The sequence below is a fragment of the Jaculus jaculus genome, chromosome 6 (genome assembly GCF_020740685.1).
Source record: "Jaculus jaculus isolate mJacJac1 chromosome 6, mJacJac1.mat.Y.cur, whole genome shotgun sequence".
Taxonomy (NCBI): Eukaryota; Metazoa; Chordata; class Mammalia; order Rodentia; family Dipodidae; genus Jaculus; species Jaculus jaculus.
In genome coordinates, this window is record NC_059107.1 from 95,992,293 (window position 1) to 96,006,180 (window position 13,888).

At 50.9% G+C, this 13,888-nt stretch overlaps 1 protein-coding gene across 1 annotated transcript; it reads left to right on the top strand.

Moving 5' to 3' along the window:
* The first annotated feature begins 173 nt into the window (after window positions 1–173).
* On the top strand, window positions 174–13,647 carry Soat2 (sterol O-acyltransferase 2). Its single transcript, XM_045153591.1, has 15 exons — window positions 174–263; window positions 955–1,059; window positions 1,690–1,826; window positions 2,108–2,167; window positions 2,410–2,517; window positions 4,526–4,802; window positions 5,184–5,253; window positions 5,757–5,841; window positions 6,226–6,271; window positions 6,438–6,567; window positions 10,348–10,445; window positions 10,808–10,906; window positions 12,473–12,608; window positions 12,970–13,115; window positions 13,288–13,647. Exons 1-15 carry the CDS (start codon window positions 174–176, stop codon window positions 13,336–13,338), a joined length of 1,638 nt encoding a protein of 545 aa, XP_045009526.1. The 3' UTR covers window positions 13,339–13,647.
* The last annotated feature ends 241 nt before the right edge of the window (window positions 13,648–13,888 follow it).

Here is a 13,888-nt window from a genome sequence, read left to right on the forward strand (position 1 = left end):
TGACACCCGGCCGAGAGCGGAGCCCGGAACCTACCTTTCAGATAACCTATCTAACCCACAGCGCTCGCCCTCCGGAAGGACTTTAGTCTCTAGAGCTGCCAGCTGGGCTGATTGGGCCAAGAGCTCAGTAGGCAGGCTGAGAAGGAGGGAGCCCGCGGCTCCAGGGTGGCATCATGGAGCCTAGGGGTGCCAGGCTGCGGAGGAGAGAAGGGCAGGTGGGGGAACAGGATGAGCGACCCTCTGGAGAAGGTGAGCCACCCCTCGCCCCTGGGGGACATACAACTCAGGCCAGGCGGGAACGCACTGTTGAGTCTCCTGCTCTCTGACTTCAACCTTTCTTGCTGTCCTGGGAAGAAAGGGAAGGAAGAGTCTCCACACCACCCAGCCGGGTGACAGAGGACAAAAGGATGTTCAGAGCCATGGCCTTGCCCGGTGCTGGTGACTCTACTTCAGAGGGTGAATGGAGTAGCTACCATTTCCCTTGACCCTTTTTGTCAATGGCCTCCTCACCTCCAGTAGAAGTAACTTCCCTTGGTTGGGCGTGGTGGTTTGTGGCTTTAATCCCAGCACCTGGGAGACAGAGGATCACTATGAGTTTGAGGCCAGCCTGGGGCTACAGAGTGAGTTCCAAGTCAGCCTGGGGGCAAGGGAGACCCTACATGGGGGAAAAAAAAAAAGAAGATCCAGGTGTGGTGGTGCAATATCAGCACTAGGGAGGCAGAGGTAGGAAGATCATCATGATTCCAGGCCGCCCTGAGACTGCATAGCGAATTCCAGGTCAGCCTGGACTAAAGTGAAACTCTACCTCAAAAAAAAAAAAAAAACCTGAAAGAAGGAAAGAACTTTCCTGTCTAGTCATTCCACTCATGATACTAGATATTGACTAACGGGGGGGGGGGGGGTAGGGAGGTTGGAGGGAGCACAGAAACACATCCTGGACTGAGGGCACCTCAGGTTCTGCAGAGCCCTGGCTCCCCCTGCTTCAGTATCCCCCTCCTCCTAGGAAACTCTGAGACACACAGAGCCCCAGACTTGGTGCAATGGACCCGACATATGGAGGTAAGGGACCATAAAGAGGACAGGAGTCAGGATGGACAGATCTTAGGGGTGGCAGGAGGAAGGGGTGAGGACTGGCTTGGTGATAAAAGGATGATTTGCTCTCAAGTTCAAAGATCAGGTTAAGATGGAAGAGTTTGAAACAGGTCTTCAGGACAAGGACCAAAAGTCGGCTAGGGTAGCGCCTTCCTGTTAGTTCATATGGCTAGAGATCAGAAGAAGTCAGAGAATGAGGATCAGATACCTGGCTCGAATTCTGACCCAAGGAATAGGAGCCTGGCTCCTACTGTCATTCCTTTCTTTTTGTCTTTGCGATGAGGTTCTCACTGTGTTGCTCAGGATGGGCTTGAACTTGTGATCTTCCTGCCTCAGCCTCCCTAGTAGCTGGGATTATAGTCAGACGGGTCACATCCAGCCAGCTTTGGCTGTGGCTGTTGATTTTCACTGCTGCCCTAGGAAGCCAGATCAGAGGTTGGGGAAACTCTGGTCAGGGGTCATGGCTTGTCACCTTTCTATCCCTAGCACTTAGCACTGGGCCTGGCTCAGAGAGAAACTCAGTGAATGTTTGGAGAGTGAAAGGAATAACGGGTTGGCTGAGGAGTCGTGAGCTCTGGCCTGGGCTTTGTCCTGCAGGCTGTGAAGACACAGTTGCTGGAGCAAGCACAGGGACAACTGGCTGAGCTGCTGGATCGGGCCATGTGGGAGGCCAGGCAAACCTGCCCCCAGCAAGACAGACCTCTGCCCTCCACTGCCCCAGGCCCTATGAGCCCGTGAGTCAGGATCCCAAGGGTGGGAATGATGGTGGGTGCTTCTTCATCAGCAAGGTCACTAGCTATGGACCTGCACAGTCTTGGCATGACCCTGTCTTTAGCGCCCCCCACCTTCTCTCCTGATCACCTGGTCCTCTTGACTCTGGTCTACACCTTCAGGGCTTTTTGCTCTGCTATGGCCCTTGGCTTCCAAGTGTTAACCTGCCACATGGTGCTGTTCTCCCTCTACCCTTTGCCTTCTCCTTTTGGGGCCTAGGCCTGAAAACTGTCTCAATATTCAGGACCCAGGAGCCTTCCCTTGGGAAGCAGAAAGTTTTCATCAACCGAAAGTCACTGCTTGAGTAAGTCAGGGTGAGAACGAGGGGCTGGAGAAGGAGAAGGGGTTTCAGCTGGGGGTGTAGGACTCCATAATTCTCATGCTAGGTGCTAGACAGTCTGCTGGGGACAGGGAACTTTGTCCAGGGCTGGGTAACACATAGTTCTAAATCAGCAAGCTCCCCACCTCCATGTGTATAATGGGAGCTTGCCGAAGGGCCCTTGAGCACCTCCCTCTCCCCCCTGACCTTCCAATCCTTCCCTCCAGTGAGCTGATGGAGATACAGCATTTCCGCACCATCTACCACATGTTCATTGCTGGCCTGTGTGTCTTGATCATCAGCACCCTGGCCATCGACTTCATTGATGAGGGCAGGTAGGTTCCTCCCACTCAGAACAGGCACCGGCCTGACTAGTTTGCCTGATTCCCTTCCCCATGTCCTACCTGCTTCCTGAGAGTAATCTTACCTTGAGTCAGATGCAGGCGCGCGCGTGCGTGCGTGTAGACACACACCCATGCACACCCACACATGCTTTCCACGTTAGTTCTGGCCAGTTGAAGTAGCCTTCATTGACTCCCTGACTCAGTCACTAGTGCTGAGGCCAGACAGGCGAGGGGGCAGCCCCTATGCTCACCTATGAGCCACGCCCCATCTCATGGGCTTCACAGGCAAGTGCCTTAACTGCTAAGCCGTCTTTCCAGTCCCCCCCGCCCCACCTTTTTTGAGGTAGGATCTTGCTGCAGCCCAGACTGACCTGGAATTCACTTCATAGTCTCAGGCTGCCCTCGAACTTATGGCAAGCCTCCTACCTCTGCCTCCCAAGTGCTGAGAATAAAGGTGTGTGCCACCACGCCTGTCCCCACCCCTCCTTTTTTTTTTAAATATTTAAGCAGAGAGAAAAGAGATAGGGAGAGAGAGGAGAGAAAATGGACATACTAAAGGCTTCTAGCCATTGCAAATGAATTCCAGACGCATGCACCTCTCTGTGTACCTGGCTTTGTATGGGTATAGGGGAATCAAACCCTGGTTCTTAGGTTTTGCAGGTAAGTGCCTTAATCGCTGGGCCATCTTTCTAGCCCAGCTTTTTGTTTTGTTTTGTTTTTGTTTAGTTTGATTTGTTTTTACAAGGTAGAATCTCGCTCTAGGTCAGGATGACCTGGAATTCACTATGTAGTTTCAGGGTGGCCTCAAACTTATGGTGATTCTCCTACTTCTGCCTCCTGAGTGCTAGGATTAAAGACATGTGCCACCACATCTGATTTTTTTTACATTATTTTTTTTAAAACATTTTTTTGTTCATTTATTTATTTATTTATTTGAGAGCGACAGACACAGAGAGAAAGACAGATAGAGGGAGAGAGAGAATGGGCGCGCCAGGGCTTCCAGCCTCTGCAAATGAACTCCAGATGCGTGCGCCCCCTTGTGCATCTGGCTAACATGGGACCTGGGGAACCGAACCTCGAACCGGAGTCCTTAGGCTTCACAGGCAAGCGCTTAACTGCTAAGCCATCTCTCCAGCCCTACATTATTTATTCCTATTTATTTAAAAACATTTTTTTGTTCATTTTATTTATTTATTTATTTGAGAGAGAGAGAGAATGGGCATGCCAGGGCCTCCAGCCACTGCAAACGAACTCCAGACACATGCGCCCCTTGTGCCTCTGGCTAACATGGGTCCTGGGGAATCGATCCTCAAACTGGGGTCCTTCACAGCAAGTACTTAACCGCTAAGCCATCTCTCCAGCCTATACATTATTTTTAGACAAGGCCTTGCTGTGTAGCCTACATTAGCCTGAGACTTACTATTCTCCTGCCTCAACATCCCAAGTAGCTAGGATTTCAAATGTGTGCCAGTACACTTAACCTAGGCAAGCACGACACTAAATACTGCATCATTAGCCTAGTCTACAATTACAGACACTCTCAAAGAACTCAACTAATGAAAAGCCAAAGTTCATCTCAATGCTTCCTATCCTATTGCTGCCGTAATGAGCCCATCTACAACACTGTATAATCCACCGAGGGCTCTAAGAGTCATTTAGAATCAAATCCATTCCATAGCCATGTCTACTGAAGACAGAGGAGCAAAACGCCTTCAGAGAGATGGGCATGGTGGCTCACGCCTTTAATCCCCAGCACTCAGGAGGCAGAGGTAGGAGGATCACCATGAGTTCAAGGTCATCCTGAGACTACAGAGTGAATTCTAGGTCAACCGGGGCTAGAGTGAGACCCTACCTCAAAAAACAAACAAACAACAACAACAACAAAAAAAACACTTTCAGAAATGGGGCTGTACAACCTATCAAGACCCCTCAACTCATCTGCCCCTTTGAGGAAGGGGACAGAATGGGTTATACTGTGTTTTCCCTTCCCCCCTCCAAGGTTGATGCTGGAGTTTGACCTACTGATCTTCAGCTTCGGACAGCTGCCCTTGGCGCTGGTGACCTGGGTCCCCATGTTCCTGTCAACTCTGCTGGCACCCTACCAGGCCCTGAGGCTGTGGGCCAGGCCTGGGGCCAAGGGCCTGTGGATTCTGGGGGCAGGCCTGGGCTGCACCCTGTTGGCGGCCCACGCAGCAGTGCTCTGTGTCCTCCCTGTCTACGTGGCCGTGGGGCATCAGCTCCCGCCGGCCTCCCGCTGTGTGCTGGTCTTTGAGCAGGTGAGGATGAGGCCTGCTACAGGACAAGGGGACCTGGGGACCATTTCTGCAGAGTGGACCCTGAAGCACTGAAACAGTACCAGCTGGGGCGGAGCTGATAATTGGGGGTGAAGTCTGCTTGGAGGAAGGCAGAACCTGCAAGTTCCAAAGAAAGCAAATGACAGCGGCTGCTAGGCAACAGTCTGTCCCTGTAGGGTCTCAGGGGATGAGGGGAGGGCTCTTCTGTCCCCTTTACCTTTCCAAGAGGGAGGGAAGGTAGAAAGGGCTGTGATCGGATAGCTCTGAATGGCTGATTTGCCTCTGCTAAGTAAGAGCACAGGATGGTTAAGTGATATGCTCAGAGGCACACAGTAAGTTGACCTCCTTTCCCTTCCACCTCAGGTCAGACTCCTGATGAAAAGTTATTCCTTCTTAAGAGAATCTGTGCCCAGGATCCTTTGTGCCAGAGGAGGTGAGGGGTTCTGCTGGCCCACCGGGGACTCGATCCTCTTCACTGGCTGGATGAAGCAGCAGTTGCAGGGTCCCTTACCAAGCCCGTGTTGTCCGCCAGACATGGCCTTGTGGCTTAGTCATGAGAGTTCTCAGGCCCCGTCTCTGAGAGACCTGTTTGGATATCCACGACTTGTGGTGCCTTCCTGTCCCCCACCCCAGCCTGGAAACACACAGGGAATGAGACCCTCACGTGAGGGAGTCAGGGGCAAAGTGAGAATGGGACCTGTGGCTGCCAAAGAAAGCTCTAGCTGCCCTAGGTCCTGCACTGGGAGATGGGGTGCCTGGAATAGAAGCAAAAGGTGGGAAGGTGATCAAGGGCAGCTTCAACCCTGCCTGCATCCCGGCCCTAGTCCCCACCTCTCGCCCATCAGCATCACACCCATCCATCCCTCTGATTCACCAGCTGCCAGTCCTGGCTCTCTCCCCTCACCCTCCTGACCTACCCTTCACCTTCCTCCCCAGGTAAGGGCACCTGGGTCCCCAGTTTCTCCAGCTACCTCTATTTCCTCTTCTGCCCCACACTCATTTACAGAGAGACATACCCCAGGTAAGACCCTTATGCTCCCTCCCCAATCACTCAGGGAAGAAAAGAAGAGGCAGGCTCCCTTCTTCCTTGCTCAGCCCATTCCCGCACTAACAACATCCAGCTGTCCAGACCTGCCCAGTCCTGTACACTTACGTCCTCATTTTAGTGCCGAATAGTCTATGCTGCCCAGGAAACTCTGGATCATTGAGAACCTTCGATGACACCCAAGCATAACATACACTCACTGTATGTGTTCGGAAAAATCCAAAGGGTTCTTTCTAGACCCCACCACCCCCAGCTAATCCACCTGAGCAGTGAAGGGGGCTGTGGAGAGGGCCAAAAGCCTGGGTGGGGAACATATGCATGAACAGATGACAGTTAATATTAACCCTGTTGCTTTGGCAGGACCCCCAGCGTCAGGTGGAATTATGTGGCCAAGAACTTTGCCCAGGTCTGAAGATGGAGTAGAAAATGGCCAGCAGTGATTAGTGGTTGCTGGGAGCATTCCCGGGGGAGGGGGAAGGGAGGAACACCTGGGCAGGAGGCAGAGAGGCTGGTAGGCGTCTACCAGTCCCCGTGCCCCTGTTAAAGTCATGTGTCACTCACTCTGTCCGCAGGCCATGGCCTGTGTGCTTTATGCCTGCTTTATCCTGGGCCGTCTCTGCGTGCCCGTCTTTGCCAACATGAGCAGGGAGCCCTTCAGCACTCGTTCCCTGGTGCTCTCCATCCTGCATGCCACGGGTCCGGGTAAGCCCTCTAATATGGTAGCAGAGGGTTCCACGTTGCCCAAGAGAAAGTCTTGCTCAGCTCCTGCCTTCAGAATCAGCACCCTTCTAAATTCCCTCACACAGCTCCCTCCTGTCCTCTCTTCAGTCTCCTGACCCCGCTCCCCACATCTTCATCTTTCCACCCCCTAACTCCAGTGCCCAGGAGAGCTACCCTCTTCCTGAAAATGAATCGCTCCCAATCCTGTTTCAAAAACCCAGTATTAAACCAGGTGTCATGATGCACACCTTTAATCCCAGCACCCAAGAGGCAGAGGTAAGAGGATCACTGTGAGTTCAAGACTGCCCTGCCTCAGACTACATAATGAATTCCAGGTCAGACTCGGATAGTATGAGATTTTACCTCGGGAAAAAAAGAAAAAAATCCTGTGCTAGCCAGGCATAGTGGTGCATGCTTTTAATCCCAGCATTTGGGAAGCAGAGGTAGGAAGATTGCTGTGAGTTCGAGGCCAGCCTGGGACTGCAGAGTGAGTTCTAGGACAGCCTTGGCTAGACTGAAAACAAAACAAAACACAAATCCAGTGCCAGCCAGGCATAGTGCTCATGGCCTTAACACCAGCACTCTGTAGGCTGAAGTAGGAGGGAGAGATGTCAATTCAAGGCCAACCTGGACTACAAAGTAAATTCCGGGTCTGTCTGGTCTAAAGTGTAATCCTGCCTCAAAAAACAAACAAGGGGCTGGGAAGATGGCTTAGTGGTTAAGGTGCTTGCCTGCAAAGCCAAAGGACCCAGGTTCGATTCCCCAGGACCCATGTAAGCCAGATGCACAAGGTGGCACATGCATCTGTTAATCCCAGTGTGTTAATGCCAGCACTCGGGAGGCAGAGGTAGGAGGATCATCGTGAGTTTGAAGCCACCGAGACTACCTAGTGAATTCCAGGTCAGCCTGGGTCAGAGTGAGACCCTACCTCGAAAAACCAAAAAAATAAAAAATAAAAAAATCCAGATATTTTACCCTTGTTCTGCCTTTCAGGGACCTTTCCCATGTAGCTCCAGTCCATCTTTTCATCCTACCATAAATCCAGCCATCCCTGAAAGACTCTGAGGTCACACTATCCACTTAACTTAGAATGTGCTTATTTTCTCAAGACTCTTTCCTTTTCTATACTGGGTATTGAACCTAGGGCTTCCCACTTGTTAGGCAAATGCTTACCCACTGAGCTATATTCCTGGTTTTCTTCTTCTTCTTCTTCTTTTTTTTTTTTGCACGCGTGTGTGTGAGTAGTATCTGTGGTACAATGTGTCTACATGTGTGTGCATGTGGGTGAATAAACATGTATGCGGAGAGCAGAGAACTTCAGGTGTTTCCCCTCCATCACTCATACACATGTTTCCTGGAGAAAGAATCTCAATGATTCTGGAGGTTGCCATTTTTTAAAAGATTTATTTATTTATGAGAGAGAGAGAGAGAGAGAATGGGCATGTCAGGGCCTCCAGCCACTGCAAACGAACTCCAGACACATGCGCCACCTTGTGCATCTGGCTTATGTGGGACCTGGAGAATCAAACCTGGGTCCTTAGGTTTCCCAGGCATACACCTTACCCACTAAGCCCTCTCTGCAGCCCCGGAGCTTGCAATTTTAGCAAGCTCCAGCATTTCTCTGCTCTGCTTCCCATAGGACTGGGTTTACAAACATGCATAGCCTTGCCTAGCTGTTTACATGGGTGCTAGGGAATCAAACTTGGGGTCTCAGACCCCCACAGGCCAAATGCTTATGCAGGAAGCACTCTTACCTGCTCCATCCTGATCCATCTCTCCAGCTCAGCAACCCCTCCCATTTTTTTTTTTTTTTTCTAGGTAAGGTCTCACTCTAGCCCAGGCTGACCTGGAATTCACTATATAGTCTCAGGATGGTCTCAAACTCACAGCGATCGTCCTACCTCTTCCTCCCAAGTGCTGGGATTAAAGGTGTGTTCTACCATGCCTGGCTTTCAGCCCCCCCCCCCGCCTTTTTCCACTTAATTTTTAAAAAATAATTAATTAATTATTTTTGGTCTAGGTATAGTAGCACACATCTTTAGTCCCAGCACTCAGTAGACAGAGGTAGAAGTTATCAATGAGCTCGAGGCCAGCCTAAGACTACATAGTGAATTCCAGGTCAGTCTGGGCTACAGTGAGAGACTTCTACCTCAAATAAAAAAAGCCAGGCGTGGTGGCGCACGCCTTTAATCCCAGCACTTGGGAGGCAGAGGTAGGAGGATCACCTTGAGTTCAAGGCCACCCTGAGACTACATAGTGAATTCCAGGTCAGCCTGGGCTAAAGTGAGACCCTACCTCAAAAAAACAAAATAACCAAACAGACACAATTTTTTTTTTCAAGTTTGTTTGCAAGGAGAGAGAGAGAGGAGGAGAGAGAATGAACCAGGGCCTCTTGCCACTGCAACTGAACTCCAGATGCATGTACCGTTTTGTGCATCTGGGGAATTGAACTCAGGTTGTCAGACTTTTCAAGCAAGTGCCTTTAACTACTGAGTCATCTCTCCAGGCCTTCTTTTTCATTTTTTATTTTGAAACAAGGTCTCTCTAAATTGCCTAGGCTGCCCTTGAACTCACTCTTGTAGCCCAGGTAGGCCTTCAAGTTATTTTTTTTTTCCCAAAGGTAGGGTCTCACTCTATCCCTTGGAATTCTGTAGTCCCAGGCTGTCCTCAAACTCACAGCAACCTTCCCACCTCTGCCTCCCAAGTGCTGGGGTTAAAGGCATGAGCCACCATGCCCTACTCACCAACTTTTTATTTATTTATTTTTAATGCTTATGTTTGTTTTTGAGACAGGGTTTTACTCTGTAACCTAGGCTGGCCTCAACATCACAATTACCACCAAGCCTGGCTTGGAATGTCCATTCCCTACTTTCCAGCCATGGAATTCTTATTCCTTCTTAGAGGCTCATGGCTGAAGTGCCTCTCTCTGGGAAGCTTTTTTTGTTCTGTTTTTTTCAAGGTAGGGTTTTGCTCTAGCCCAGGCTGACATGGAATCTCAGGCTGGCCTTGAACTCTTGACTGTCTTCCTACATCTGCCTCCCAAATGCTGGGGTTAAAGGCATGAGCCACCACGTCTGGCTCCCTCCTTCCTTCCTTCCTCCTCTTTTTTCTTTGTTTCCTTCTATCTTTTTGGTTTTTCAAAGTAGGGTCTTGCTCTAGCCCCGGCTGATCTAGAATTCATTTTGTAGTCTCAGGGTGGTCTCGAACTCACTGTGATCTTCTTGCTTCTGACTTCTGAGAACTGGGATTAAAGGAGTGTGCTACCAAGCCTGGATTCTCTTTCTTTCTTTTTGAGATAGTCTCACTGTGTTGTACTCAGGTTACCTTTAAACTCCTTGGCTCAAGTGATTTTTCTCATTTCAGCCTCATGCCCAGCTAAGTCTTTTCTTAGCCACCACTATGGTGATCCACCCACCTCTTGCCCTGGACTCTCCAGGACATCACTGGCCACCATGATTAGCTCCTATTACAAATGAGCTTGATTCATTCATGTTGGGCCTATCACTCTGATTTTGCCTCTGAGTGTATGTTCCAACCACTATGTGAAATTCCCAAAGACTTCATGATTATGTATTTCTGATTTTCTTGGCAGGGAGTAGGTGCCAAGTAAACATTCACTAGCAAAAGGGTGAATTAAGGAATGAATGACTAGGAGAATGAGGAATGAATGTTTGCTAGGCGCCGGGCATGGGTGGCTGGGCAGGGGCTGTAGCGAGCCTGGCCAGGGCTGAGGGCCCTTGCAGCTCTTGTCCTGCCCACCAGGCATCTTCATGCTGCTCCTCATCTTCTTCGCCTTCCTGCATTGTTGGCTCAATGCCTTTGCTGAGATGCTGCGGTTTGGAGACAGGATGTTCTACCGGGTGAGGCCTGGTCAAAGGCCAGCTGGGAGCCGCAGGCAGGGCGGGCGTGGGGTGGCAGGGTGGTACCCCATTGGTGGTGGTGGTCTCCTGCAGCAAACAGTGCGGCACCTCAGGACATGAGGCTGTCACCACCCCCACATGGCTGGACAGCCAGGGCTAAGGACTTTTGTGTGAATGGTGCCTCAGTATCTTCTGTTCCTGGGGGTGGGGGGCAAGGGAGAAGAAGGGGCTCCAGTCCTGAAGAGGAGCTGGGAGAGAGCTGGCGTCTCCCACCTCTGGGAGGACATGGCAGAGGGAAAGGTAGGAGAAGCTGGGCACTGGGATCTCACTTCTTTCCCTCCCTAACTCCTCTTCCTCTCCAGGACTGGTGGAACTCCACATCCTTCTCCAACTACTACCGAACCTGGAATGTGGTGGTCCACGACTGGCTCTACAGCTACGTGTACCAGGACGGGCTGAGGGTATGGCCTGTGCAGCTCCCGCAGTCCTCAGTTCCAAGAAAGGGGCATCTGTGGTGCCCTCTCCTTCCCTCACTCAGAGCCAGCTACCTTGTCCAGATCTAAAGGCCCTGTTGAGTTTACCTATCTTCATTCTAACAACCTAAGGGGTGGAAAGTCTGCCTTGTGACCTGACTTCCTTATCCTCAATTTCATCCTTAAAGCATTTCCCATTCTTAGCTTTTTGAAGGAGCATCTAGCAATTTTCAGGTGCCAAAAGTTTTTACATACACTTAATCAGCACAGTCACACTGAGAAGTACAGATTATGACATCCTCACTTTAAAACCACATGGTGGGGCTTGAGAGATGGCTTAGCAGTTAAGCGCTTGCCTGTGAAGCCTAAGGACCCCGGTTCGAGGCTCAGTTCCCCAGGACCCACGTTAGCCAGATGCACAAGGGGGCGCACGCGTCTGGAGTTCGTTTGCAGAGGCTGGAAGCCCTGGCGCGCCCATTCTCTCTCTCTCCCTCTATCTGTCTTTCTCTCTGTGTCTGTTGCTCTCAAGTAAATAAAAATATTAAACAATTTATTAAAACATAAAAATATTAAAAAATAAAATAAAACCATATGGTGGCGCACACCTTTAAACCCAGCACTCGGAAGGCAGAGGTAGGAGGATCACCATGAGTTCAAGGCCACCCTGAGACAACATAGTGAATTCTAGGTCAGCCTGGGCTAGAGTGAGACCCTACCTTGAAAAACAAAAAACAAACAAACAAAAAATCACAGTAGTCATGATGTGTGCCTATAGTCACCACACTTGAAAGAGAAAAAAAAAAGCAAGATTGCCTTGAGGTCAAGGCTAGTCTACATAGCTAGACTTTGTCTCCCAAACAAAAACCAATAAAAGCTGGCAGCTGGCAGTATGAGGATCACTGTGAGTAGATCAGGGAACTACAGAGTGAGGGTTTGGTCAGCATGGGCTCAAGTGAGACCTTACCTCAAATCATCATAGCTAAGGTTGGGTGGGTTAGCATAATACATTTTTTTGTTGTTGTTTTGTTTTTTGAGGTAGGTTCTCACTCTAGCCCAGGCTGACCTGGAATTCACTATGGAGTCTCAGGGTGGCCTTGAACTCACAGTGATCCTCCTACCTCTGCCTACTAGTGCTGGGATTAAAAGCGTGTGTCACCACGCCTGGCTCTAGAATAATACGCTTTTTAAAAAAATACTTATTTATTTATTTGACAGAGAAAGTGGGGAGAGAGAGAATGGGCACGCCAGGGCCTCCAGCCACTGCAGATGAACTCTAGATGCATGCACGCCCTTGTGCAGCTGGTTAACGTGGGTCCTGGGGAATCGAACCTGGGTCCTTTGGCTTTGCAGGCAAACACCTTAACTGCTAAGCCATCTCTCCAGCCTTAGAATAACACTCTCAAATGAGACTCATGTGGGCCCCTCCTCACCCCAGAGCCCATGATCTTTCCACGGTCACACTTACCCCTGGCGTCCTTGAGGAGGGCGCTTCCTGCAGGGGCTGTGGAGACCTGCTCCTCTCCTCTCCTCACGCCACTGCTCCTCTCCTGGCAGCTCCTGGGTGGCCGGGCCCGAGGCGCGGCCATGCTGGGTGTGTTCCTGGTATCAGCGATCGTGCATGAGTACATCTTCTGCTTCGTGCTGGGGTTCTTCTACCCCGTCATGCTGATGCTCTTCCTTGTCTTTGGGGGTGAGCTTGGCCTCTGGGCCCCAGAAGGAAGGCCTCTGGTGGGAGGATCCCAGACTATCCAGGAGGCTGTGGGGTCTAGGCAGCAGACAGGAAGGAGGTGTGCGTGCAGAGTATTTGGATGGGGGACCATAGCTGTGGTGTGGTTGGGAGCTCCTACGTGAGATACCAGGAGTCCTGGTTTTGCACTGGTTTTGCACTGGTCACTTGAGACCTCTGGAAGTCTCTAGAGCTGGGTTCAAGAGCTTCCTAGGGGGAGGGAGGGACTTCTGTTTCATCACTTCCCAGGCTTTGGCATGGACAGGAAGCAAAACACAAGGCCCAGGGACCGGGAGCTGGAGTGACAGCCTGTCTCTTGCCCCAGGGCTGCTGAACTTTACCATGAATGACCAGCACACAGGCCCCGCCTGGAACGTCCTGATGTGGACCTTGCTGTTCCTGGGCCAGGGCATCCAGGTCAGCCTGTACTGCCAGGAGTGGTATGCCCGGCGGCACTGTCCCCTGCCGCAGGTAAGGTGTCACAGCCATCTCTCAGTCCCCCATCTGGGAAGATGTCCCCACCTGGCCCTGTTGCCATGGCCAGGGACAGGGTCTGGCTGCCTGGGGAAGAGGGAGCACTCAGGTTTGTATGCACAGGTGGGTCACCACAAGTGACCTTATGATATAACCTTCTCTGTCACAGACGACTTTCTGGGGGATGGTGACACCTCGTTCTTGGTCCTGCCACCTCTAGAGGTCAGGGTCCTGATGGCGCCGTCGATCCCTCCTGCGAAGACTGGGGTGAGCTCACCTCGCTGTATCCTCACACCCCACGCTGAGCCAAGGGCCTGTGCCCAGGACCTGCCGGGAGACCAAAGGGACTTGTGTCCCCTCAGCATGCAGTGACCCTTCAGCACCCGTCCCTCTGCAGGGATCGAGCACAGGTCACCTTCCTACCCATGGCTGTCCAGACCTAGAGAGGCTGGAGGGACCTTACAAATTTGGTGAATGGGGCTGGGGCTCAGAGAAACCACAGCTACCAATGCTTAAGAAGGGTTTCTTCCTGGACTTTCTACTCTTCCCAATACAATAAAATTTTTATCTCCTTTTTTACTCATTCATTCATCATTTGTTGAAGGTCCACATCATTTTTTGTTTGTGCGTATGTGCATAATATGTGTGGGTGATGTGTGTGTATATAACTTTTGTTTATTTTTATTTATTTATTTGAGAGCGACAGACAGAGAGAAAGAGAGAGAATGGGCATGCCAGGGCCTCCAGCCACTGCAAACGAACTCCATATG

Coding starts and splice junctions, on each gene's coding strand:
- Soat2 (XM_045153591.1), top strand. CDS start 174: ATGGAGCCTAGGGGTGCCAGGCTGCGGAGGAGAGAAGGGCAGGTGGGG. Junction 264..954: donor GAGAAGGTGAGCCACCCCTC/GCCCCTGGGGGA, acceptor AGGGCACCTCAG/GTTCTGCAGAGCCCTGGCTC. Junction 6,272..6,437: donor TGGCCAAGAACTTTGCCCAG/GTCTGAAGATGG, acceptor CTCTGTCCGCAG/GCCATGGCCTGTGTGCTTTA.